The sequence below is a fragment of the Colletotrichum tamarilloi genome (genome assembly GCF_030869305.1).
Source record: "Colletotrichum tamarilloi strain Tom-12 chromosome Unknown Scaffold_5.1, whole genome shotgun sequence".
NCBI lineage: Eukaryota > Fungi > Ascomycota > Sordariomycetes > Glomerellales > Glomerellaceae > Colletotrichum > Colletotrichum tamarilloi.
This window is the reverse complement of record NW_026849388.1, coordinates 192,093-213,578: the sequence shown is the minus strand read 5'-3', so window position 1 is coordinate 213,578 and position 21,486 is coordinate 192,093. Positions and strand designations below refer to the sequence as shown.

General features: G+C 54.7%; 6 protein-coding genes across 6 annotated transcripts; all 6 read right to left on the bottom strand.

Annotated features, from left to right (window-relative positions):
• Window positions 1-208: 208 nt before the first annotated feature.
• On the bottom strand, window positions 209-1,153 carry CTAM01_02167 (uncharacterized protein; the record flags this gene model as incomplete). The annotated part of the gene is made up of 1 exon (XM_060518206.1): window positions 209-1,153. The coding sequence occupies one exon, from the start codon at window positions 1,151-1,153 to the stop codon at window positions 209-211; it is 945 nt and encodes a 314-aa protein (XP_060386839.1).
• Window positions 1,154-2,003: 850 nt separating this feature from the next.
• On the bottom strand, window positions 2,004-3,149 carry CTAM01_02166 (uncharacterized protein; the record flags this gene model as incomplete). Its single annotated transcript, XM_060518205.1, has 1 exon — window positions 2,004-3,149. The coding sequence occupies one exon, from the start codon at window positions 3,147-3,149 to the stop codon at window positions 2,004-2,006; it is 1,146 nt and encodes a 381-aa protein (XP_060386838.1).
• Window positions 3,150-5,557: 2,408 nt separating this feature from the next.
• CTAM01_02165 (short-chain dehydrogenase) lies at window positions 5,558-6,596 on the bottom strand (the record flags this gene model as incomplete). Its single annotated transcript, XM_060518204.1, has 3 exons — window positions 5,558-6,014; window positions 6,071-6,401; window positions 6,473-6,596. 3 exons carry the CDS (start codon window positions 6,594-6,596, stop codon window positions 5,558-5,560), a joined length of 912 nt encoding a protein of 303 aa, XP_060386837.1.
• A 1,412-nt stretch (window positions 6,597-8,008) lies between these two features.
• Window positions 8,009-10,296, bottom strand: CTAM01_02164 (ATP-dependent metallopeptidase HflB; the record flags this gene model as incomplete). Its single annotated transcript, XM_060518203.1, has 2 exons — window positions 8,009-8,476; window positions 8,527-10,296. 2 exons carry the CDS (start codon window positions 10,294-10,296, stop codon window positions 8,009-8,011), a joined length of 2,238 nt encoding a protein of 745 aa, XP_060386836.1.
• Window positions 10,297-12,500: 2,204 nt separating this feature from the next.
• On the bottom strand, window positions 12,501-13,448 carry CTAM01_02163 (uncharacterized protein; the record flags this gene model as incomplete). Its single annotated transcript, XM_060518202.1, has 1 exon — window positions 12,501-13,448. One exon carries the CDS (start codon window positions 13,446-13,448, stop codon window positions 12,501-12,503), a length of 948 nt encoding a protein of 315 aa, XP_060386835.1.
• A 229-nt stretch (window positions 13,449-13,677) lies between these two features.
• Window positions 13,678-15,185, bottom strand: CTAM01_02162 (uncharacterized protein; the record flags this gene model as incomplete). The annotated part of the gene is made up of 4 exons (XM_060518201.1): window positions 13,678-14,647; window positions 14,711-14,790; window positions 14,843-15,034; window positions 15,111-15,185. 4 exons carry the CDS (start codon window positions 15,183-15,185, stop codon window positions 13,678-13,680), a joined length of 1,317 nt encoding a protein of 438 aa, XP_060386834.1.
• Window positions 15,186-21,486: the final 6,301 nt, after the last annotated feature.

The following is a 21,486-nucleotide window of genomic DNA, read 5'->3' as shown; positions in this document are numbered from 1 at the left end:
TTGCATGGAAATTAGGGCAAGGCATGAGGGGTATATGATAACAGCATAGGTAATCTTTTGGTCGTTAGAATTTGGTATTCTTGAATTCGATTTGCATACCCAAATGCCTTCAAGCTCACTTCACCCTGCTGTCCAGAACCATTCAGTCTATCTGTAATAGTCCAACATCTGATATACTAATCCATTCCTCAGCCTGCTTGTAACCACCTTATTTGGTGCACAACTCCACAAACTCCGCAATCTCCTTGTTAAACCTCTCAGGCTGCTCATAAAACAACCAATGTCCAGCCTCAAAGACAGACGACTTCGCCAAACCTGGCCGGCCCTTCTCCACCCTCCTGACCGTCTCAAGCATCCCCTCAAGCGGGAAGCACCCAGACTTCCGCCCTGCCATCACCAACGTCGGCACGCTAATCATCTCAATCGCCTCGCGGTGGTCGTACCGCGTATGATCAGCCAACAACCTCGCAAGCCACGCCTGGTCGCACAACGCACTGATCCCCGTGAAGAACTCCTCATCCTTCTTCCTCACCTCGGCAGAAACATCGTCCGTCGCCGGGTCAGGCTTCGCGCGGTACCCAAGACACCCGTCCACGAGATCGACATGCGCCGCCGCCGACTCCTCCATCCAGAACTTCTGCGCGCCGAGCATGCTCATCTCGTCGTAGCAGCCCGTGTGCGCCAAGCTCTCGTCCCACCCGTCAAACGTGGACCGATCCTGCAGCGGCGCCTGGTCGACGAACACGAACCCCGCGAAATCCGCGCACCCGAAGAGCTCGACGTACGTCCAGAGCACCGCGGCGCCGATGGAGCAGCCGACGGGCACGATCTTGAGGTCGGGCGAGGCGGCGGCGCGCCGTAGGTGGTGGATTAGGTCGCGGAGGTCGGCGGCCAGGCGGGCGACGTGGTAGCCGCCCTTTGTGCGGTCCGATTTGCCGTGGCCGCGCATGTCGGGCGCGACGACCCAAGTGTCCTTGGAGGCGAGGGCATCGGAGTTGCGGTAGAAGTATTCTGAAGAGCCGCTGAAGCCGTGCATGAGGAGGATGCAGCGGGTTGCGGAGCTGGCGCCGGTGAGGGGCAGAGAGGACTGAAAGGCGAGCTTGCAGCCGTCGTTTGCGCCGCAGTGGGCGTAGTGCATGCTGGAAGTCGCCATTTTCGGTGAGAGTAATGTGAGATTTTGTGAGACAATTTGAGAGTGAATGAGATATTTTCCCTCTTCGTCAGAAATAGTCGTTGGTGGTGAATTTGTTTTAAGGGGTCATATTAATTGTTCTGGATTGATAGAACGGCGGGGACGTCATGGCGGGGGGATGTTTTCTGTTGGTGGGGCCGATGCGGGGGTTAATCGGCGGCCCGTGATAGCGGCGGCGATCCCCGTCCCCGCTGCCGATAGCGCCGAAGTCTGATTTTATTTGAACAGTCCTCTTCCTCAGGCTTATTGGACTTCCTCACACTTTAGGAATATATAATTACAAACTGCTTCTGAATTTCACATTTCACATTTCCTTTCTCTTGCATTTTCACTGGCGATGTACGGTCGTGAGACTAGTACTTGGTCAATAATTATTTACTTGAGACATCAGAAGTTCCACTCGCCGCCATTTCCTTTGGTTTTAACCTCCTAGAGAAACGTCTCAGCCCAGCCCATAAGATGATCCAAACTTGTGCCGCTGCTGCTGCCATTTCACCAATATAGGAAAACAAGTTGATTTATGTACGAATGTAATATGTATTTCAGAATTTTCGTTTACTATTCCTGAACTAAACACAAACAGCCCCTGGTCGTCGGTATGAAGCTTTTTTCCCACCAGAAAAGAACTTTGTACAACTTTCGCACAACACTCATGTACACAACTCTTTTCCTCCTATATACCAACACACACACATCTCGCCGTCGAATCAAGGGGCGGGCCGGTTCTAGAAGCCTAGAAACCGTCTCCCCTCATCTTAGGTAGCCCAAGCTCTAAGCTTCATCACCAACAAATGTCAGCGTGCTTTTTTTTTCAAGCAGACGGGGTAGAGGTGGGCGGGGCACCCGGGGGAGCACCGGTAGGAAAGGTACCATTGGGAGGAGGGCCACCGGGGCCGTCGCCGCCGCTGCTCTGGTCGACGCCGCCGCCCTCGTAGTAGTGCGCCGCGGCGCGGACCTCGTCGCTGTAGTCGGCCGTGGTGTCGATGCCGATGGTGATCCACATGAGGAGGCCGTCGTTGAGGTCCTCGCCGAGGCGGACGTACTTGAGGAAGGGGTCGTAGGCGGCGGTGGCCTCGCCGGCGGCGATGCCGTCCTGGAGGTTGGTCGTGAGGGTCTGGGTGTTGCTGGTGTAGGGGGCCAGGGTCTCGACCTCGGAGATGAGGTCCTGATCGAAGAAGAGCTGGCCAATGTTGCGGGCGGTGCCGCCCTCGAAGGTGCCGTTGGGGAGGATGGTGGCGCCGTCGGTGGACATGATGTGGATGTGGGTGGCGCGGCCGGTGTAGTGGCCCGGGAAGACGTAGTCGAACTGGACGACGCCGTCCGAGTCGGACTTCTGGACGCCGCGGCCGTGGGTGGTGTTGAGGCCGCCTTGGCCCCGGGCGGAGACGCCCGAGTAGACGCCGGTGGCGTTGCAGGCCCAGGCGTCAATGATTTGCTCGGGGACGGCGGTGCAGTCGTTGATGTCGACGAACTGAATATCGAGGTGGACGGGGACGCCGGCCTGGCCGTCGGTGGTGTCGACGCGGATGAGCTCGCCCTCGACGTAGTAAGGGCCGATGGTGGTCAAGGGAACGAGGGCGCAGGTGGCGTTGGAACCAAAGATGTCCTCGAGAGGGGTGTCGAGGTTGTAGGCCTCGGTGGACTCGTGGTCGACGGCGGCCCACTTGACGAGGTCGGCCTGGGTGCGCTTCTGGTGCATCTTCTGATCGGTGAGGCCACGCTTCTCGCGGAGCATCTGGGCCATGTTGGCGCGGCGCTCGAGGGCGCGCTGCTTGAGGGCCAGGGCGGCAGGGGAGTTGGAGCAGGCGTCCAGGGCGCGCTTGCCGTGGACGGTGACGACGTCGCGGAGGGCGATCTCTGCGGCAATCTCGTCGGTCGTGTGGCTGCCATGGGCTGCGACTGTCCCAATGAAGGGGGAGAGGGCCAGGGCCGCGGCGAGGGCGGAGCGGAGCGCCATGGTGATGAATCTCTGGATATTCAAGGACGAGACGACGAGGGGTTGCTATCGAGTGAAGCAGACCACAGAAGTGTCAGGAGCAAGCTGGAAGAAGAGAAGGACTGATGGAGGTGAAGAGCCTGGTGAGAAGAAGGAGAGATATTTCGTCTTTCTGGCAGGAATCTTGACCTCCTCTTATATCATTCTTCTTCTTGGCGTTTCTATGATCCATCTTGTTTCCTCCTTCCTGATCCTGATGATCCCGTTAACGTCAACATCTTGGCATTGTCACGGCATTGCAACGTACCCTACTCTCTCTGCTCCCCTTCATCTGGTCTCGAACAGCAGAGCTAACCCACCGGCCAACACCGTATCCCGGCACGACAAGTCGAGCACGGATCACTCAAAAGCAACTACATTCCGTACCAAGTAAAGACTCTCGTCTCTCTCTCTCTCTCCGTTTCGTTGGCGTTCCCCACACTCCCGCGCGCGGGCGCCTGGCGAGACATCGTCGTCACCTTCCCTCCCAGAGTCGTTTCGACCGGCGTATGAGGGGCGTGACAATGTCGTTCGGAGCCACTGTATGGTTTAGCCTCAAGCAAGGTACTCTGTAGTTTGGGGATGTAGTTTGGGATCGAGTTGGTTCCTACTCCTCCTCCTTCCCGGAGCGTTTACAAGGATACTACATAGTACCTTACTTGGAAACCTGGTCGTCCGCCACTCCGCGCGCACCGCGGAGCCAGGGGATTTACACTACTGTGTAAGGTTAATAGAGACCAGAGAGTGGCGGCTTTTCTGCGAGTGACGGGCTAGGAAGCGCGAACGGCCGATGGTCGCAAGGGTCGGGGGGTTATTCGGACGTCCAAGACATGCGTCATCCAATCAAGGCAGAGGCAATTCCAATTGCATTGCGTTGGGTCATTTGGCAAAAACACAAAAAATGTGACGGTCCTGGTTCTCTTCTCCCGTTCCGCAATGTGAGTGTGTGGTTCAATTGTCAAGGTACGGTGGTACGGGGATCGGGGTGTGAGTGGGGTCCTTTGGGAAACCCCCGGGGAGCGGCGGTTTGGGATGGCGTATCCGGAATGTGGGCAACGGCCGGGAAGTGGTTACGTGGCTCGGCCGAAAACTCCTAGGGCCACAAACAAAAGAACAGTGACAGTCCCTTCTCGACTCCTGCAGATGGAACCAAACCACGAACAGGAGGATACGTTTGGATCAAGGAGGAAGGAGGATAGTGCTCCCTTTTTCCCCATGACGCGGCCCGACACTCTGCCAAGAGATCTCTTGACCAAAGGCGTACAGACGTGCCTGGAGATCCAATTTGGGTGGGTTTCATCTTTCGGAGCTTTGAGGAGGGAAGGCAAAGTCCAGGAATCCAGCGACTCCAGCCTGACCAAGCATACTGCAGTATTAAACGACTACTTCGGAATGGTTGCGATTCCCGGTAGTTATGGTTGTGGAGCCGGCCGTCGATGAGCCTCCGGTGGCATGCAGAAAGCATCCGCACCTCAAAGCCACTTATGCTTGAATGCTGTCCGTCCCCCTAGCACCAACCCTTGAAAAGTGGGATTTGCAATCAATGGCGGCCGCGTCATGGGCGAATGAGAACGGCAGTGAATGTAATGAACGACGTTGTATGGCGATGCGGAGACGGCAGCTAGTTCTCCTGGCCTGCCTACCTTGGGCCTTAGGTGAATATGGTGGATAATACCCGTAGTCTAGATGTACAGTAGTCTGTAATCTGTATGGCTTGCGTGATCGTGATATGGATTCCGTCCGGCCTATCCACAAAAGAGGAATCCGGAAGATGGGCATCGAGGATGGAAAGTGGTAATGGCGTCCGAACCCGTTCAAGCTTATTGGAGATCCCTATCAACGATTCAATGCTCCCCGTTGATCGAAGAGGAGTCAATGCGACTCTGCTCCCCCCTTCCTTCTCCAGTTCGAACTCTGGACGTGCTTCCAGGCCCAATGACTTCACAGGAGCGGCGAGCTTCCTTCACCGAAATTCCACCTTGGAGGATCTAGAGCTCTGAAAGAACCTGGGAACTCGCCCACATTACTTTAACCTCCTTCCAATCTGTGCGGCCGGCCCCAGAAGCCGGCCAGAGATAACCTCGGCCGCCCACCATCTCTGTCCACCTTTCGCCCACCTTTTGACCCCCTCCAAGGCCCAGCCCCCTCTTGGATCGCCTGTTCCTTGACGTGCTTCACATGTCTAAGCAGGCACGATTCCTTCAAACTTGCCCTCGGGAGAAATGATGTATTCAAACAAGTGCCTATCGCCCACATCGGTAAGTAAGTACACATCCCGAAGAGAAAAAGACTTGGCAAAAGACACAAAAGAATTTTGTTGACCACTACGCAGTTCGGCCAACGCCGCTCTCCCTCTCTGTCTCTCTCTCTCCCTCTCTATCACTCACACATCACGCAAGCTTCCCAACTACGTACGGATGTCCCGCGCTCAACCCGCCATCGACAGCCCACGCCTGCCCGTTGACGTAGCTGCTCTCGTCGCTGCCCAAGAACAGCGCCACCCGCGCAATCTCGTCGGCGTGCCCGCCGCGCTTCATCGGGTTGATCTGCCCGATCCGACCCGTCGTGCCGCGGGCGCGCGCCTGGTCCCACATCTGCGACGTCATGCCCGTCTCGATGAGGCCCGGGCAGATGGCGTTGACGCGGACGTTCGTGCCGGCCGCCTGGTACGCGCACGTCTGCGCGACGGAGATGACGGCCGCTTTGGCCGCCGAGTACGGCGTCGTGCCGGCGTTGGAGCGGATGCCGGCTACGGAGGCGGTGAGGATGACGCTACCGCCCGGGGTGGGCTTGTCTGCCGAGGTCTTGCGCATGGCGGGGGCGGAGTGCTTGGCGGCAAGGAAGACGCTGTTGTTGTTTTTTTGTTAGCACAAGAGGTGTCAGAGGCAAGTAGGTACACTCACCTCAACGTATTCGTCCGCAGGTTCTGCATAAAGTCATCCGACGAGATATCGGTAAACAGGTTATGAGGTCCGGTAATACCGGCATTGGCGAAGAAGATATCCAGTCTGCCGTACGTTGTCATGGCGTGGGCAACGACCTCCTTGACGGCGCTCTCCTCGGCAGCGTCGAATTGGCGGGTATGGACCTCGACCTTGGGGTACAGCTTATTGAGCTCCTTCTTGTGAGAGGCGAGGTTGTCGTCGGCGTAATCGCAAATGTAGATGGCGCGGGCGCCGTTCTCGGCGAATTGATGTGCTGACGCGCGACCGATACCCATGAGAGAGTTTGCGCCTGGGGTTCGATTGTCAGTCTGTCTACTGCTGCCACCGCCGCCGCTGCTGCGTGACGTGCGTTCGACTAACCTGTAATAATCACGACCTTGCCAGGTACACGAGGCGCCGCAGACGGCCCGGCAATCTTGACAGGAGGAGGGGCATCGAGCTGCTTGCCCAGAGCCTGAAGCCGTTCCGACGCCTTGTCCGACATGGTGGTGGTGCTGCTGATGGTGATGATGGGGTTTCGATTGATGGACAAATGAGGTCAATTCAGCCAGGAAAGAACTAATTTACACGAAAGAAGACGGGGAAACAAGGCGGGCAGCTTATTTGGATATAATGATTAAATGGCAATGCAAATATGCGGCGCAGGCAGTACAGATATGTTAAAGTTTGATTTAAAATGCGGAGGAACAGGACGAGCAGGGAGCGGGAGGAGGAGAAATGACGATGCGGAGGCCGAGGGAGCTCTAGCTTGAATTGGGGACCGAACCGAGGCTCACCGGGGAATTCGAAAGCTCCCCCCAGCTGCCCAGCTGGAACAACGTACCCCGCCAAATTGGTGCCGCTGCCGATGGGGTCTTTTACCCCAGATGTTAGTGGAGGACACAATCCCCGGCCCGGCTCTAGACCACTTCTCCCGCTGTGGGCTGCCCCTTTCTCAAGTCCATCGCTATCTGCCAACCAGTAAGGGTCGTTGTGCTCTTTGCATTCGATATCCGTCCATTGCCAGGTCATCCCACTTGGACCAGACGGCCAGTAACCTTGGCGGTCAACCAGGAAAAAAGTTGATCGTCGGTTTTCAACAAACCGCTGGAAAGATGCTCCGAATACTCAGTCATCAAAAAGGACCGGATTTCGGTTTTCTTCTGTCAGCGAGCTCGCTCTGACAATCACTCGGCTCTAACGTGTTCCCGCGTTATTTACTCGCATTCAACTGTAAGGCTTTCATGCCAATATCAATGCTCCTTCTATCCTCAGTAACCTGACAGAGCCTCAACATCGAGCAATAGATTGGACAGTCACGATCTTGGGCTGCTCTATCAGCGTACGGGGCAATGCTTCATTTACATAATTCTACAAACGAAATAATACACTCAATCAAGTGGCCGGACTCTACAGAGTCCAGCCGCTGCCGATCCCGTTAAAGTAGAGAACGGTCCGCTTGCGTCGCTGTGATGGGGAGTTTTAAAACCCCAACAGAGTCGGTCTTGCCCTCCCTGTATAGCCAACCCAATCTATGTCCGAGGCCGACGCCCTAATTTGCGAAGGCGTATCGAAGCCCCAGGTGAGGGGAGAGTGTTATTCGTGCGCACAGCGGATCTTACGAGAGACCCTGCTGCTTTTCTTCGCCTTTGGCCAGTAGCACGTTGACCAAGCTGTGTTGGCCAAAGCCAGGCCTGTCTCGTTTTTCCTGGTTATCCTCCAAAAGGCAAATGAAATCGCAAATTCTTTAATTTCTGGTAAACGCCTGCCATGCTGTACCGTAAAATGATACATTGTAAGTCCATGCGAGTGCCTCCCAACGGGCCGCGACTCGGCCCTCGCACTACCGCATGCTAACCGTGAAAACAAAATGTGTTGATAATGGTCCTGACCAGAGTCACGTACGGTAAGCTCCGGTCATGACTTCTGGTTGGATCCAGGAGCGATGCCACCCGTAGAAGTCGCAGGTGGCGGTGGCGCCGGCGGAGGCGTAGCGGGTCCGGCAGGAGGAGGGAACGGCGGGGGAATCGTCTGACCGATATCAACGCCCGAGCTTGCAGGCACCTTCATAGGGCCTTGAGGCATGGGCGTGCGGTCAAGAAGCTTCTCGCCGCGAATGACCTTCTCTACCTCGTTCTTGTCCAGCGTCTCGTACTCGACGAGGGCCTTGGCCAGGAGATCGAGCTCCTTGCGCCTTGATGTGAGCAGCTCGCGCACCTTTTCGTATGACTCCGTCAAGGTACGCTGCACTTCGGACTCGATGAGAGCCTTGGTCTCTGAGCTGAGCTGGTTGTAGCGCTCGCCGTACTCCACGGGGCCGAGCTTGGCAGACATGCCGTACAGAGCGACCATCTGGAAAGCCAGGTTTGTGGCATTCTTGAGATCCTGCTTACTGTTAGTGCCAATCCCACAAGTCAATGTCGAGGTTAACTTACGCTTGAGACACCGGTGGTCACCTTGTCGGTGCCATAGACCAGCTCTTCGGCGAGCTTTCCGCCCAGAGAGGTCTCAATCAGACTCTTGAGGTCCCTCGTCGTGTACGAATACTTGTCCATCTCAGGAAGGTGTGCAGTGTGTCCGAGACTCTGGCCGCGAGGCAAAATGGTAACCTTGTAAAGCTTGTTGGGACCGCTCTCATGGTAGAAAGACACCAAGGCGTGACCGGCCTCGTGATAGGCAGTCATCTCCTTCTCCTTCTGACTGATGACCATGCTCTTCTTCTCCGCACCCATGATGACCTTGTCCTTGGCCCACTCGAAATCCGTCATGGAGACGGCAGCATTCTTGAGCCTGCTGGCGCGGACGGCGGCCTGGTTGACAATGTTCTCGAGCTCGGCACCAGAGAGGCCGCCAGTGCTGGAAGCAATGGCCTCAAAGTTGATCTCGGGGGCGGCCTTGATCTTCTTGGCATGGTACTTGAGGATCTCAATACGGCCGCGTACATCAGGCAGGGGAACGGTAACGTGGCGGTCAAAACGTCCAGGTCGGGTAAGAGCCTTGTCGAGAAGTTCCGGGAAATTAGTGGCAGCGATGATGACGACACCGCTGTTCTGCTCGAAACCGTCCAGTTCCGTCAAGAGCTGGTTGAGCGTCTGCTTGTGGTAGGCGGCATCCCTAGTATTGCGGCGTCCACCAATGGCGTCGAGCTCGTCGATGAAGATGATGGCGGGAGACTTGGACTTGGCGGAAGCGAAGAGATCGCGGACGCGCTTGGCACCGACACCGACGTAGACCTCGTCGAATTCACTGCCAGACATGTAGAAGAAAGGGACGCCAGCTTCACCGGCAACGGCGCGGGCCAAGAGAGTTTTACCAGTACCGGGGGGTCCAACCATCAGGATACCCTTGGGAAGCTTGCCGCCGAGGGTGGAGAACTTGTCGGGGTTGCGGAGGAAGTCGACCAGCTCCTGGAGCTCATCCTTGGCCTCATCGGCGCCGTGCACGTCTGCGAAACGGGTAGTCTGGTTCTCGGCCTTGGCCTCGCTGTCCACTTTGCCACCGGGTCGCTTGAAGAGGTTGAGACCCTCGACCAGCATCGTGACGACGACCAAGCTGAGATACGTAAAGAGACAGAACCACAAGACGAACTTGACCCAGCGGAAGATGACGCCACCGAATGACTCGTCTACAACAACGTGCAGCGGGCTGGTCGGGAGGCCATTGCCCTGGACCTTTGCGGTAGCCATGTTCGAGTCGCGCGACCTCGCAGCCAGAGCCTGGCCAACAGCTTGCAGCTGCGCCTGGCTCAGGTTCCCGGGGGACTGCTGGTTCAACTCCTGGCCGCCGAGCGTGCCGACATTGCCAAAGGCGGAGGGCAGGTGGTCGTGACCACCCATCCCGCCGACGGCGCCGGTGCTCTGCATGCCAATCGCCTGCGCATATGCCTGATCCACCGCATCGTTTCTCGCGAACCGGCCAGAGTTGTAGCGCTCGATGACGATGGCGGGCATGTTGGCCTTGAGGAGGAGCTGGTAGAATGCGTTCTGCGCGGTCGCGCTGCCGGGGTTCCTGTTCGCTGCCGACTCTCTCGTGGCGAGAAGGTTGCGCGAGATAGCATTGTTGGTTCCAAAGAGTCTGTACTGATGTTGCTGTTGCTGGAGCTGGAGGGCGAGGCCCAGGCCGGGGGTCCGAGTGAAGGCGGTGGCGGTCGGGCGAGCGGAGGAGGTCGCGAGCCGGAGGACGGATTGCATCGTCGCGGGCTGCATCGTTGCCCGTCGGAGCAGTGGGCTGGTCGCACTTAGCGCCAGCGCTGCTGGGCGTAAGGCCATGATGCCTTTGGGGTAGCCGGGAAGGTGCGGTGTAGGCTGGAGCGCGTATTCGTCAGAGCAGATGGTTTTGCTTGATGCCGAGTTGGTGATGGTAACAAAGGGTTCTGCAGAGGGGCACTCCCCTTACGAGACCGAAAAGGGGAAAAGGAAAAGAAAAGAAAAGGCTTCTTCAGTTACTATCGACGTCGTATGTGCAGGTGTGATGAAGATGACATGGTTCGCGCCGAGGGTTGACTCGTCGTCTTGTTGAGAGCGGCGACGGGGCGGCGGGATATGGATATGTTGAGGCGAAATGCGCTACGGATACCTTAGCTGACGTTATTCATTGACCACGACATTGCGGTGCTGCCTTCCGAGTTTTTCCCTGCCGAAGCGCCGCGACCGGGGAAAGCAGCAAGGCCCAGGTTCATACCCACGTGACGTCGATGAGATTCTAGAATGTCGCGACTTGTCGGTGCCAGGGAAAGACCGATCCGGCGAATGATGACAAAGCCTTTGGGGTCCATTGGAGACGAGCAGGGGCATAATTCAACCTCATGTCATTGGTTAATAATCAGAAGTTCAACTACACCAGTTTCTCTCTCTCAGCATTGAAGGTGATCGTAGTTTGACCTCGAGTTGACCAGAATCCCAGTATCGATGTTTCATTATTTCTGGATTTAATATCTGATTCAATCTAGGAAAGACTCTCCATCTCTCGCGAATTTCCGGTGCGAAGTCACCTCTGTCAGTATATGCTCTCCCAGGATGTCGGAAATAAGCAACATGATTGGCCAATAAGGTTCTAGCCAATCATAAAATTCCCTCTCTCTCCCCATTCAGACCCCTAGAAACACATCGCCAGAAGCAGCTGGCTGAGGAATGGAAATGGATGCATTCTTCCGCATGCAGAGCAAACAACTGCAGATCAATTTTTTGGATTAAGCGCCCTTTCCCCCATGAGTTGGTAACTGTAAACGCCCTCCTTCTTCGCCCATTTCCCTCATTCCCATCATCCATTAGCAAACCTCCCCCTCTTCCTCCGTTCTTCTTCTTCCCTTCTCAACGAAGCCGGGTCTTGAAATCTCCGTCAGCACCGTCCACCGATTTCTCACATCAGCAGCACCGGGCGAAGAATAAACTCACGAGGCTGCGACGGTCTCTCATATTTTCACACCTGATATGAGCATCACTGGGTAGCGCGGATATCCCGGAGATCAGCGCATCTCACGAGCGGATCATCCGGGCTCAAACTTTCTATAGAATCCCCCAGTTATACCTTTACAAACCTCCAGCTCTTCGTCTCTCAAGCATCCAACACTTCGTCGCCAGTCACACGGGACGATAACTCAATCCTCCTCTTTACCGACTCAAAAGACCTCCATGGCCGAAGAAGAAAAACAGCCATGAAATGCCAAGACCATTAATACATCTATTCAGCTCAACTCAGTTCAGCTCTCATCTCCATTCACCATCTCAGATGATCTGCATCCCCAGCTACCAGAATAGCCCGTCCTGTCCTCCCAAGCGCACGACTTACAACGCCGTCTCTTATCACCACCCTCACGCATCTCATCTCACCTTACCCGACCGAATCTCCCAATTCAGGCTGCAAACAATTTACCCATCGGAACCAAAGAATCTCAACACCACTACCACCGACACCAACACCAACAAATACGAACAATCATGCAGACACCCCTTGAACTAAAGCAGACGCTTCTGCAAGGCAACGTGTCACCGGTTCAACAGCTAAACAACTCTCAAAGTTTTCACTTACACAGGCTAAGAGCTAAGAGCCCATCAGCTCGTCTTCTGGTCATGCGTCCCCCTTCTTAGCCTCGGCCAATTCTTTTCGCCATTCTTCTCCTCATCCCACTCATCCACTCATGATCATATAAAGAGACGACTTGGACCGCAAGATTTTGATCAACAAAGTCTTTTATTTCTTTCCGTTCTGACTGACCAGGTATCAATTCCCAAAACTATCCCATTTGTTTCTCATTTCCCCTTTGAATCCAGCACACAATACACAAGGGGAGGAACACATAAAATTACATATGCACAACGACTCGTAGTCCCCTATTCCTCCTCATGGCCCCCCATTTCCTCCTTTTCCCGGTTGTTCCCTCTTCGTCAACCCTTCCCCTGAGGAATCTGTTCTAGGGAATGCGCCGCCCACCACCAGACAGGAGAATTCGTCGACTTCGTGCTGTTGTTGTTACAGGGAATGTTTTTGTTTTCCGGGTCGCGCCGTGAGGCCTTGAGAAAAAGCAACGGAGAAATTCCAAAGCTGCCAAACCCGACCGAGCCTTTCGTATATCAGGCATCGAATGACGGTCCCCTTTCTTTCCTTTTTCCCCTGAACCTCCTTCCATCCTCATTATTGTCCTGCTCCTCCCATCCCCATGCGATTTCACCCTTTCCACCAAGGTCGTAAAAGGGCCGTCAAGATTCGGATATCGTCCAATGATTCCCAACATGCCAGTGGCTTTCCCCCATCGGCCCGACCGACGGCTGTTATGCTTTCGTTGTATCATATCATCGGGAACATGTTCAGTCGACATGGTTGATGAACGCCCCGATGAGAAAGGAGTGAAAGAACTGTAAAAGAAAATATTAAATAAGACAGCACAAACCGCCGTACCAAGCTCCAAAAACCCCACGAGTACCCGACCGACTAAAGACGAAATTATAAACGCGAAGCGACAGAAAGACCACCAATGATATATCCCGGATGAAAACAGATGCAAATATTCCAAGTCGACGGGGTAATAGTATGTGCTTGACAAAGAAAATGGTGCCCGAAGGCGAAGAGCCACGGAGTGAATCGAGGCGGGAGAAGCGACAGATCCAGCGATCGTCCCTTTTCGACAAATTTGACGATTACAAACGGCATTGCGAAGTATGCCGGCAGTGGGTTGTGTGTGAGTGTTGAAACCCAGAAAACAGAGTACCAACTTGATGTATGCTTTTGGGGGATTGATTTGACATTTTCTGTTCCTTGTGTTTCTCTTCGTCTGGATCCCTTTTGGCCCGTTGAGACTGCCCCAAGGGAGGGATGACAGGCGTGGCGGGGCACTGGGCCTAGAGGCGCCCAAAAGGCTCATCCTCTTCTTTTCAACAATCGACAGCTCGGTTCTGTGGAGCCCGCGTGGTATCTCCTTCTTTTTCAATCAACGAGGTGGGGGAATATGTTAAAATCAAATCGACGTCAAAATTTCCGGTGGTGGTACAGCAAGCGGCGCCGAGACGAGGCACCGATGGAAATGATGATTTGGTATCGGAAGGCACAGATGCCTGGCGTGGCGGAAGCCATCGTCGCATGGTGTCTGGCGCTTACATGTTCTCGATCCGTGCGGACGGGAGCTGCATCGAGGGATCCTCGAACTCGATCTTGGGGCCACCCCAAGGGTCGTACACGCCGGAGCCGTAGGTCGGCAGCTGGCCAATTGTTGCAACCTCGACCGGTGCCTGGTACGGAACGCCGTTCCAGTACTCTTCGGGTTGGGCCTGGGGTGCCGGTGAGGCGTACTGGCTGACTTGCTGAGGCGGAGGCTGCGGTGCCTGAGTCGGGATCGGTTGGGGGGTATGGATCTGCTGTTGCATCTGCTGGTGCGGGTACGCGACCATGCCGGCTTGCTGTTGCTCGAGGACGGGGGAGGCATGATGCAGGGCATATGTGGCTGCTTGGGTTGGCTGGTGAGTATAAAACCCTTCCTGAATGGATGGGCTCCTACCCGATGCTGCCGAGAAGCTGCTCGGGCTGCTTTGGATGGATTGGTTCATACCAGGTTGAGAGTACGGCACATCAACCTGCGGCTGTTGTTGCCGGGGCACCTGTCCGTATTGTTGGGGCATGGCCGTGTTCATGGTAGCGACACCCGGGTTGCCCTGCTCCGTCACGTAGTACGAGTGCTGGCCCATGCTGGCGGTTCGCTGCAGCATGTGTACACCAGGGTGTTGCTGGTCGTGTACCATACCGTGGATCTCGTGTGCTCCGCCGGAAGAAAGGCTGTGGCGGTGCGCGCCGTAGTGTTGCTGTTGCTGCTGCTGGGGCATAGGGTAACCGTTCATGTGCTGGCCGAAGTCGGCAAATGAGGCAGCTCGGTGCATTGCGTGACCCATACCGGGGTGGTTCATGGCCATGACGCCTTGAGGAGGCCACTGCATGCCGGCGTGCTTCGGGGTAGAAGGAGACTCGCCACTGTCGGAGTCTGATGTGCAGTCGTCCAAGAGCTCGTTGGGGTGGAGGCCGCGCTGGTGAGATCTCCTCTGGTGCTTGACCATTGTGGTCTTGCGGCAGAAGCTGTTCAGTTGATTAGTGTCAACTCCGTCAAGTGGAGGGAAAGCCTGGTGGCTAGAGATCTACCTCTTCAGGCAGCCATCGTGGGCGCACTTGTAAGGGCGTTTGCCAGTGTGAATACGGCGATGTCTGGCCAAACTCGAAGACTTCTTAGGTTAGTGCCTGTTGGAACATGCCGTTGTCAGGAGGAAATCATACATCAGAAAATCGCTTGCCGCAACCAATGTGCTGGCATTGGTGAGGCTTCTCTCCCGTGTGAGTACGGATGTGGACAGTCAGAGCACTCCGTTGAATGAAGCTCTTGCCACAGCCGGGCGTTGTGCAGGAGTAGGGACGCTCGTTGGTGTGAATGCGGTAGTGTCTCTGCAAATCGGACTTCCTGTTGAAGCTCTACAAGATGTCGAAGTTAGATCCGTCCATGTCACACCACAGCCGTAGCCGAGTGGCGGCGTGTTTCTGGACTCACCTTGTTGCACGACTGCCAGTCGCACTGGAAGGGGCGAGCAGTGGGCTCGTTCTCGACAAGCTCCATGAGTTCCATTTCTTTGGGTTTTATTTATGTGTTTGGATGGGGATTACCAAGATGCGGACCAGTGCAGTAGCTGTACTACTTATATACTTCCGCGGCGAGGGATAAAGGTGTCTTGAATTATCGGGTGATGAAGGGACTGGGCTGATATGGTGTCCGGAGTAGAAGAAGCAAGGGTAGCGTGCGTTGATGTGTGTGATATGTTATCCTGGTTCGGAACGTTGCTTAAGCGGGATGCTCAATGCGGGTTCTGTGTATGCAGACTCCCGAATCGTCGTTCAAGGAATGATGGGTTGGGACAAGAAGGCAAGGGTGGTGAATGTGTGCCGAGAAGTAGGAGGTCGACGACTTGAGACAAGAACGGGTGCGGCGTCCAGCGCAAGGTTGCCGAAGATGAGCAGTGTTCGAAGCGTTGAAGACGACGGTGCGTTCAGGAACGTTGAACAATGGAAGAGGAGGATGGACGGACGGTGTTTAAGAGAGAAGAAGATGAGGAGGAAGAAGAAGAGGCCTGAGCTTGGTCGGGGGTGTTGGTATTAATCAGGCGTGGTGGCTGTGACGGGGAAGCTGACACTCCTCTTGAGTTGAGGGAAAGAGATGGAGATTAAGGTGTGTGAGAAGGAGAGTAAGGTAGTAAGTAGTATGAGAGAGGAAGGGGAGTGAAGCTGGTAGGAAACGATCAGCTCAAGATAACCCAAGGTACGACGAACTGATGAAGGCCAGGAGGTAGAATGAGTTCATAGCGGGTGGGAGTAGCCTTCTTTAAGACAGCCACAAGTGTGGACGTACCAGAAGGTGGGAGGGTCCTGGTGCACAGGCACTAAAATTCTCCGTCTTCGATGAAAATTAGCCACCTGACTGGAGGATCTGTTGCGAGTGGTCGAGCGCAAACTGGTGGGAAGTGCTGATGTTGCTTGCAGGACAATCCCTTCTTCGGGCGGCGGATGAGATAAGAAGGGTGAACCAAGTTCGGGCTGGCTTGCCGTGTATTTTGTTTCGAAGTCCAAGTGTCGAGGGCCGGCGTGTGTTAAGTTTCCGAGACTAGAAGCATAATGGTGACCACCAGGAACAATGCGATCGTCGAACCTCTGAGCGCTCAGGTACGGGAGACCAAGCGGATCTTGGACGACTGGCGTCGTTTTCTTGCTTGAGGGGTGTCTGGATGACAAGAAACAGACTCGAGTCTTCTACCGGCAGCTTCCTTGCTTCTATTTTCTCGTCTGGCTTCTCTTCAACGACTCGCGCAGAAGTGTGCACAGAGCTCTTGATGGTCTCCGAAGGTGAAGAGGATCCACTGCAAGATGGTCTAGACAGACGGACCGCGAGAATCACCCAAGTGGGGGGCCGAAGGAAGGTACTAGGAAGGACGTCTGAGGCTCTTCTCTCTCTATTCTCGTGGTGTGTGGTGAGGCTACTTTGGGAGATGCCAGGATGTTGCAAGTGTCGACGACGGTGAGCCGGGAATGGAGAAACCTTGGTGTCTGTGGTGAGAGTCGAGTAGTGTGTGTCGTGGTGGAGAACTGGCGAGTGAACGACAGATTTGGTGTTTTTGTTATTTGTTGTTTAGTCGACTTATGAAGGATGACGACGGTGACGATACGGTCTTGTTGGTTTGAATGTAGTTTATCCTCAGGAACGACAAGGACGAGTGGGATATGCCCGGCACAAGACGAGTCCAAACGCAACAGCGTACTTTGGCTGAAGAAACGAAACAATGTGGGAAGTTGAGATGAGGTGCAGTTGCGTGCGTGTCGTTGGTGTATGTGAGAGGTCGTGGCGCTTTGTTATACTACAAGGGGCAGAAGGGAGACGATCGCAGGCAGGCCAGTCCAAGATTATCGTGGAGGCGTTGCTTTATGAGCGAAAGACGTGAGGCGTCTGATGTAGGTATATATTATCGGCAGCAATATAGCATTACATTCAAAAAGAAGTGGTGCTTCTCTGCTCTGCTGGAGCGGGCAGGTTGCTCTTCCAGGGGCCCCTGGAACGAGGTATGGATTCTGAGCAGGGGGATAGGAGAGCTGTGGAGGCGTGGAGTGAGGTACGCTCCTAGGTACCTGAGGTAGTACCGATTGGGCCCTTTCTTATTTTCGACGGTGCAGACGGGTAACAGAGAGGAGAGGCAAGGCAGGGGTACCGGTAGGGTAGGGTAGGGTAGTGGGAGTGAGGGAGGAGGAGAGAGGAGGAGTACCAGGAGGAGGAGGATAAGGGTAAGGTAGGTCGAGTGACTTTTGGCATGTACCGTAACCGGCGTCGTCCTCGCCAGCGGGTCTTGGTGTGGGAGACGCTCGAGCGCTGGCAGGCAAGGTAGGGCCGGCCTGGTTTTGCTACAGAAATTGATTAGATCAACCGAGAGGAGAAACCACGCGCCAGACTTAGATGGCGGACGGCCCTGCGGGCGTGGCGATCCTTAGAACGGGGGAGTAGGTAGTCGTTCTGTGCGTCAGGTCGCAGACGTTCAAAACGGAATAGCCTCGATATAAATATATTATACGTTTCTTTCTGGCTGACTGTCCGGAAAACGGGATAGAAGGAGTAGTAGAATTTGAAAGGAATAGATGTTTGCTGGCGGCTTGTATTCGGCGGATGGGAAATTTGAGTTGAGGGGAATGACTGAGTGAGAGAGAAACTGCAAGCGCACAAACACACACCCGCAGGTTGAATGATGTCTACTTTTGCTGTTGCTGCTGCTGTTCGCTGGCTATATGCCGGGACCGAGAAGTCCGCACAACCCCAGTGTCCGAGCAAGTTCAACTGCACCTGAGGGCAAGGAGGCGGGAAAACGGGTGATGAGTGGGAGTGATATCCGTAGGCCAATGGACCCTCAAGATGTACACAGCTCGAAAAGCATTCAAGAAGAAACAAGGCCCCGATGTGACGAGTCGAGGTGGCAGAGTAATGATGAGACGCTCTAGGTATGCCGGTAGCAAGGGCCTCTAGTTTCTATTCTCCTCTCAGATCGCCTGCCCGTGGAGGTAATCGTTGGCAAGGTGTATGAGAAGAGGGGGTAAGTTTGCTTTATGTTGCAAAGAAGGAAGAGAGATCTGATACAAAGAAAAAAAAAAAAAAAAGAGAGAGAGAGAGAGAGAGAGACGGGTATGGTACTGTATGTAGATACTGCACTGTACGGTATGACAGCACCAGAAGGAATGAACAAAAAATAAAAAATGGTTGGTGATGACTTTTGGTGAGGGGGACCCTGGGAAAGCGGTGCTGGTTTGGATGGAGAATGAGCAGGGCTGAGGTGACGGTTGGGGAGCGCGTCTGTGAGGTGAGGACGAGCGGTGTTGAAGATGAGATGTGAGGAGCGTTTCTTTTTCCACGACGTCTCTCTGCTGCTGCTGCGTCGCTGGCGCTGGTCTGCTCTGGTGGTGGGAGTGGTGGTGGAGGTTCCGCCAGCCACGGCCGCAATTCCCTAACGAACGGACAAAGTCGGGGGTCTGTCCTCTCGGCGAGGAAGCACAGTCGCTGGGGAGAAAGCTTCGAAGAAACTGCCAGCAAGAGGTCCCAAAAAGGTGGGATAACGCGGAGGGGGGCCGAGAGAGAGTGAGAGTGAGGAGATCTCGAAAAGCTCCAGCCAAGTCCGGGTCCAAGATGATGAACAAGGTTGTTGAACGTGTTGGAGAATCAAAAGAAGGTGTGTGTGTGTGTGTGTATGTGCTGTGTGATGTGTGTGATGGCGTCGGCGTAGATGGCGATGTGATGTGCACACAGACAATTGGGCCCAGATGTCGACAGCGGTCAAGCGATTTGCGAAGGACAGACGATTGACGCAAGGTATGACTGGACTGCCGTTGATGGAGGGTGGGTTGAGGTTTTTCTTAGCGGGCGTAAATGTGCGTGATGGCAGACTGCATGCTCCCAAAAAGACGCGAGAAAACCACGATGAGAAGACGATGTGCCCCCTGTCCAAACCGTAGGCGTAGAGAAAAGAGTGAGTCGAGGTAACGTTGAGAATGTAGTAATCGAAACCACACGAGAAACCGGGAACAGCAAAAGAGTGTGATGGCCAGTAAAGATACGGGCAAGGCAAGGCAAGGCAAGGGTCGGTTCAAACAGCAGCGGCAGCAGAAGAAGATGAAGAGGAAGAGGAAGAAGAAGAAGTAGCTCAACAAAACGTATTCGCAGAGTCAATCATAATATCACAATTCAACAAGAGGCTTTTCGCCTTCCCGCGGCCGACGTGGCGGTTGCGGCTTCGATTACCGTTGCGCGGGCAGCCGGCGGGGCGGCATTTTCTTTTACAACAAAGAAAGTGAGCACCAACGTTGCGGTTGTTTCCTTTCCTTTGTGTGTATGAGGATGTGGTTGTTGATCCTGCCACGCCAGAGAGAAAAGCAGGAGGTAGGGCGAGAAAAGAACCACACACATCTAGACTAGCCGTCGCAGTTGCTGAGCCAAAAACGCTACTGTGGCAGTAGCAGAGGCAACGGTGATGGATGGGACGGGGCGGCCGTCGCATGGATGAAGGAGAGAGGGAGAGATGGAGAGAGAGAGAAGCTGCTAACCCTTGATCCAACAACAAAAGTCCATAGTTAGACTATGGAGTACACGACTACGTTCACGGGCTGCCAGTCGAACGTTTGATCGAGGACGCGAATGGAGTGTAATGAAGCAAGCGAAGCGAAGCGACGGTGTAAGTGGTGCCCAACTCAAGGTAGTATGCGGAGAGAGCCTTTTCTCATTGGTGTCGTGAAATGCATGGTCAGAATGATTGACTACTACGAAAAGGTAGCCTTGCATCGCTTCCAGTCCGTCCCGGTCTGGCTGTATCTTGTCTCCAAATGAAAGTCGTCCTCTGCGGTTTTCCTGGCCCCTTTGGTGGAGACGGGCACGATACCTAGGAGTATATACAGTATGTTGGAATCGTGGCTTTCATGGCTAGACCGAGACCGAAGGCGTTTGGTTCTCTCTGCGTACCTTGGCTGAGCCAGTCTCTTTTCCCTCTCTCTCTCTCTCTCTCTCTCTCTTTGTCTTTCTCTCACTCAAAAACAATCTGGCGATGAAGCCCGACTTGCTGTGGCCGTTCAACAACGTCAGAGACTTATCCCCACAACTGCCAACCTTGCTGAGGCCGCTATCTCACTGGGTGTGTGTACAGATACCCATGGAGTTCGGAGTTGCGGATACTCTGCACAGAAACTCTCCCACTTTCTCTCCGTGCCTAATAAATACCAAATGGATCGAGGAGAAAAAAACTGCCAGTATGTATCCGTACCCGTACCAACGTCCCTATCCCGCCCACTCGGTCGCAACCTTGCTCCATAAGAACGTCGTAATGGTGAGCAGCAAGACCTAGTCCAAGTGCAAGGAGTGACGAGAAACCCCCCCCCCACAAGTCGTTTCTTGAGCGAGCAGAAAGAAAATCCCAAGCGAGGAGATACCAAGACACAGGCGTGGAGAGAAAGAGAGAGTCCTGGCTGAATGGGGGCGGAAAGCTGATAACTCACTTTTTACCTTACGCAGCAGACTGGAGACTTGTCCCACGCCGTTGTCTCCTGTTATTCTTCTTTTTTCGTCGTCGTCGTCTTCGTCGTTTCTCGAAAGGCGAGGTACAGCAGGTCAACAGGCACAGGGTTCAGGTCCAGGCCCCCCAGGTGTGGTGTGGGCGTGCGAGGAGACAGGGCAAGACAGGACAGCGGGAAACGTTCAACAGGTACCTGCAAGCCTACAGAGCTCGCTCTCCCCCTGTCTGCTCCTTGTCTTTCCTCTGTCTCTGTCTCTGTCTCTGTCTCTGTTTCTGTTTCTGTTTCTGTTTCTGTGTCTCTCTTCTCTGCATCTGGTCTCTGCCACTCACCGGGGCCGGATCCAGGGGCCAGGGGCTGGAAAGTGAGATGCGGTACGTACCCAGTCGACCTAGTCAAGGTAAGGTAAGCTAGACCGTAGACCGTAGACCATACTGCGTACTGCGCACCACGCACCTAGAGAGCTCTCCCAGACTCTCACTCCCAAGCTGCACAGCTCCTCCAGCTCCCAGTCGACGCACCCCTCCGCCCACGCCCACTCCTGCAGCCCACGCCTATCCATTGGAAGAAATACCATTCAAGCTGGCGTCGTGGTCGTCTTCGCAGTACGGATACTTTGTAAACCACAACCGAGACGCACAGTACTGTAGGTGAGTACGTACTTGCTTCCTCTTGCTTCCTCTTACGCAGTAGATGATCCACCCAGAAACCCTCCCCCCACAATGACTCGTCGTTTCCCATTGAGAACGCGACGCGCGCACCTGTGGATGGGAAGACTCGAGAGGGGAGCTGCCCGATAGCACCGGTGCATTAAGACCGTCGGGGCATATTGGAGAAGAGGACCGAAA